General features: G+C 49.3%; 1 protein-coding gene across 1 annotated transcript in view; it reads left to right on the top strand.

Annotated features, from left to right (window-relative positions):
• The first annotated feature begins 1,428 nt into the window (after window positions 1-1,428).
• Window positions 1,429-5,149, top strand: part of TTLL8 (tubulin tyrosine ligase like 8) — an 85,071-nt gene continuing 81,350 nt past the window's right edge. The window contains 1 exon segment of the mRNA XM_019447265.2: window positions 1,429-1,907. Within this exon segment, the coding sequence (XP_019302810.2) occupies window positions 1,766-1,907 (142 nt within the window). The 5' untranslated portion in view covers window positions 1,429-1,765.

Below are 5,149 nucleotides of genomic sequence, written 5' to 3'. Positions count from 1 at the left end.
CGTGGCCTATGTTATTTTGAGTCCCTTAGGGATCTCTTTGTCCAGGGCTTGAACTGAGAGGAAAGTATAGGAGGGCTGGTGGAGGTAAGGGCCACTTTTTAATTTGTCCGTGATTTATGTAATCCCTGAGGCCAGGTGGAGGTGGGGGACCCCTGAGAGCCTAGTGGCTTGAGTGGTGAAGACTGGGAAGGGGCACAAAGACCCCTCCCCACTCAGGGGAACTGCCTGCCGGCACTGAGTTGGCCAGAGCTCATGCAAAATGGGAGCAGAACCTCACTTTTGGGTTATCCTGGGAAGTTAAGTGCAAAATAAAGAAGCTTTAAAACCAAAAAAAGATGATGTTTCAGAAATTCCCTGCCAGCAAAGACCATTGATTGGATGGGTGGGTCTTTCCTACTCCCCCCTCCCTCCATAAAGGCGGGAGGAAGGAGGACACAGAAGGCTGTGGAGCGATTGGGTGGCGTGGGATACTGGGCACACTTGGAACACGTGGGGTGACGGCACAGGCCCCCACGAGTGAACCTGGGGACACCAAGGCCACCTCAGGTTCTTCTGCGGGATGGAGAAGCCGTCCTGACCACCCCGATTCCCCACAGCCCAGGAAGGGACAGCCAGTGTGCAGCCCCCCAGCCCTGCGTGTCCACCCTGGGGACTATGATCTCCACCTCTGCTCCCCAAGCGCGGGCCTCTAGGCCCAACGGGAGTGAGGGTCCGAGGGAGACCTGGGGTGGGGTCCAGGGCCGGTTGTGACTCGAGTCTTTATGACTTGGGGGGCCTCTGATTGCCAGGGCGGGTCTGTGTGACCCCGACAACCCGCGCCGGGCGGGGCCGCGTGACCCCCGAGCGGGGGGCGGCGCGGCCACTCCTCCCCGTGGACACCATGGCCCGGAGCCCCGGCCCCCGCCCCCGCGTCTCGGACCGCAGCCCGGGCCTCGGTCCCAGCGCGCGCGCCACTGACCCCGGCCCGCGGGGATCAGCGCCCCCCGCGCGCCGCCGTCCGCGCCAACGCCGCCGCAGCTGCTCCCGGCGCCCCCCGCCGCCCGCGCGCCCGCGCAGCCCCACGCCCCGCGCCGGCCGCCGCGCCGCGCCCCCAGGGCCCCGCGGGCCGAGCACCCCAAGCGCCGGGGTTGCACAATGCGCCGCACCGCCCCGACCCGTTGCCCCGGGCAACCGCGGGACGCCGGGCGGCGCGGCGGGGGGCGGGGGCGCGGCTTGCGCCACCGGGTCGGTCCCGGGTGAGCACGCGGCCCCCTCCGCGCGGAATCCCGACCTGTGCCCCCGCGGATGCCAGACAGGACCCCGTGCCCCGCCCCTCTTGCCCTTGCAATCCCTGACCCGCCCTCCCCCGTCCCGGGACTCCAGACCATCCCCCCCACCCCACCCCCGCCCCCAGGATTCTAGACACCCCCGTCGGAACCCCAGAACGACTCTGCCGTGGAACGCCAGACCTTCCACCCCACCCCAGACCTACCCACCACCCCTCCACCTGTCCACGCTACCCTCGGGAGCCCAGACCTGATTCCCAACCCCTCGGCCCGCCCTCCCGCTCCCCTTGGAGCTCCAGCCTTGCCCACCCCTTCAGTCCTCGGGAGCCCAGACCCACCCCGGAAGTCTAGACTTGCCCCCCTCCCCGGACCCCGACCTGCCCTTACAAATCTAGACTTACCCTGTCCCCCTCTCCCCCCAAGACCGGCCCGACGCTACACCTTCCCTCCCCTCAACCTGGCTTCCGAGCCCAGGCCCAGGCCCGCCCCGCCCCGCGGGGATGCCCTCCCTGACGCCCCCTCTCCTTGCAGGGACGCGCGCGGATGCGAGGAGGGGCGAGCTGCCGGAGGTCGGAATGGAGCCCGGCGAAAGGAGGAGGCTCTCATCCGCCTCCCTGGAAGGAGACCTGAGAGAAGAAAATAGTCAGTGTCGTGCTCTCCCCCTTCTGGCCGCCCGCGGTTTAAGGCGCGAACGGGGTGGGGGCAAAGGGCTCAGGCGCAAAGCGCAGGGCGCTGTGTGGACTAAGGGCGTCCAGGGACGTGAAGCTCCGCGAGGGCGGTCGGGGAGACGGGCCGCAGAGAGTGTGCTGAGGACCCACCTTCCCCGGACCCCTCCTCCGCCTCCCTGCCCCCTCCACCCCTGCTCCAGACCCCCCCCTCATCTTCCAGCCCCCTGCCCTCCACCTTGCTGCCCTCCAAACTGGCCGACCTCAGAGCTCCTCTTGGGAAACTGGTGCAAAGTCCAACGCTCACGTTGAGGCGCTATCCTGGAGGACTGAGTAGTGGCGAGCCCTTTCCTGGGCCCGAGTGAATCCCTGTGCATGTGCTCGTTCCTGTTGGTAAATGCCTCGGGGTGGAACCCCTGCGTCCAGGCCCGTGTGTAGCTTTATGTTAACCCGCGGGGGAGAAGAGGCCAAGTGGCTCCACATCCAGGCCAGTAATAGATATTGTCCTGTTCATTTTGGACATCGGGTGGGTGTGTAATGGCACCTCACCGTGGTTTCAATTTTACCCTCCCAAAGAGGGTCAAGCTCAATTTTACATCTCCCAAAGAGATATCAAGCTCTTTTCATGTGCTTGCTCGCCATGTGGGGCTCTTTTGTGGAGTGCCTTTTCCAGTTTTTTGGCCATTATTAGATTGGGTTGTGGGTCTTACTGAGTTGTAGGAATGCCTCGTCTATTCAGGATACCAGTTCTTTCTCAGCTAGACATAAATACTTTCTGGTAGCCCGTGGCTGGTGTTTTCAGCCACTTGATTACTTTTGAGAATCAGAACCTCTTAATTGTAAGGAAGTGTAACTGTCGATCTTTTCTTCTATAGTTAGTGGTTTTTGAATCTTACTAGGAAATCTGTACTCACTCCATTGTCCAGAAAATAGCATCCCATGTTTTCCTTTAGAAACCTTATAATGTTACATTTCACCTCTACCTCCACAATTCATAGGGATTCACTATATTGTATGGAGTGAGGTAAGGGTCAGAGGGCAAATGTTCACTCTTCCCCCATATGACTATCTAATTGACCCAGTTTGTGCCCTGTAAACAATGTCATCTTTGTGGAAAATCAGACATAGTCCTACTTTTTGTTCTCCATTCTGTTTCATTGATCTCTCTGCCTATCCTGAGTCCATACTACCCTGTTTTAATTCCAGTAGCTTCATAATAAGTCATAATATTTCATAGTATGACTTCATCATTCAAGACTTGTTAAGGTTTTCTTACACACCATGTAAGTTTTAGAATTAAATTGTTAATTTAACCCCCACCCCCTACACACACACACACACACACACACACACACACACACACACACACACAAATCCTGCTAGGATTTAATTTTGGTTACAATGAATCTATGGATCAATCTGGGTGAAAATTAACATTTTATCAATATTGAGTCTTCCAACCCAAGAACATTTAGTTCTTTAATTCTTATCAATAGTATTTTGTAGTCGTCAGGGTACAGGAATGGAAGATCTCTTGTGTTAAATTTACTCCTAGATACTTGATGTTTTTTTAGAGATCACATTATTGAGTTTCATTTTCTAATTGTTCCCAGTATATAGGAACACAATTAACTCTGATATACGGACTTGGCATTTGGTGACTTTGCTTACTAATTCTAATAGGTAGTAGATTCATTTAGATTTCTTAGGTATACAATCATCATCTACAAATCTTTTCAGTCTTTATACCTTTTATTTCCTTTTCTTGCATTATTGCATTGGCTAGTACTTTCAGTATGATGTTGAATAGAAATAATATACTGGACGTCTTTTTTTTGTTCCCACACTGAGGGGAAAAGTGCTCAGTATTTCACCACGAAGTATGATGTTGCTACAAACTTTAAAGGAATTTCCCTTTTATTCCTGGCTTACTGAGAATTTTTAAATGAAGAATTATTACATGTGATAAAATGAATAGTTATTACATTTTATCGCATGATTTCTTCATCTGTTTAGATGATGATATATGTTTTTTTTCTTTTAGTCTGTTAATGTGGTGGATTATGTTGATGAATTTTCAAATATAAACCAACTTTGTATTCCTGGAATAAACTTCACGTGGTCATGTATTTTATATGTCACTGGATTTGATGTACAAATTTTTAAGACTTATACGCCTATTTTTATTAATGAGATTGGCTGTACTATTCTTTTCTTGTAATGTCCTTGTTAGGTTTTGGTGTTAAATTTATGACCACCTAAAAAGAGTTGAAAGGGTTTCTTATTTCCCTAGTCAATGAAATGGCTTATATAAGGTATTTCACCTCCCAATGTTTGGAAAGATTGATCTGTGATGCCATATAGACCTGGAGTTCTCATTGTAGGAAACTTTTTAATTATGGAATTAATTTCTTTATCAGAAATAAGCTTACCTGGATTTCCCGTTTTATGTCAGTTTTGATAAAGCTGTACTTTTCAAGGAAAATGTTTATTTCATATGAACTGTCAAATTATTGGCATGGGGATGTTTACAATATCTTATTATCATTTTAATATCTGTACAATAAGCAATGATGTCCCCTTTTTAATTCTTGATATTGATAATTTGTGTTTTCTTTTTTCTTGAGCTATTTAGATATTTGTCAATTTAAAAATTGTTTCAAAGATCCAACTTTTGGTTTATTAATAATTTTCTCTAGGGCACTTAGGTTTTTTGTTTAATTGAATTCTGTTCTTCATTGTTTCTGTCTTCGTTCTTTTTGTTTAATTGTTCTTGCTAGCCTCTTGGGATGGTAGATTAGATAGTTTTCAATTTGTTTTCTAATATATGAGTTTAAATTTATAAATTTCTCTCTAATCCCTGTTTTAGCTGCATTATAGTGCTTTGAAATGTCATATTTTTATTATCATTCAACTCAAGTCATTTTTGAGTTTTCACTTGATTTCTCCTTCGGTCTATGTTTAATTTTTAAAGTGTACCACTTAACTTGAACATTTGAGAAAATTCTGGTTATGTTTTGTTATTAATTTCTAGTTTGATTTAAGAGTTTTCAGAGAACTTAATCTATATCATTTCAATCCTTTGAAATTTATTGAGACTCTATGGTCTAGGATGCAATCTATATTGGAAGACACGTTAAGGGAAGAAAATATGTGTCTCAAGTTGTGGAACATGGTGTCTATGTACATCATTTAAGTGCAGCTGGTTGATCATGATGT

Source organism: Panthera pardus, unplaced genomic scaffold, assembly GCF_024362965.1.
Source record: "Panthera pardus isolate Hobbes unplaced genomic scaffold, ASM2436296v1 HiC_scaffold_6, whole genome shotgun sequence".
NCBI classification, from domain to species: Eukaryota; Metazoa; Chordata; class Mammalia; order Carnivora; family Felidae; genus Panthera; species Panthera pardus.
Note: the sequence above shows the minus strand (reverse complement) of the source record. Positions and strands in the feature narration are given on the sequence as shown.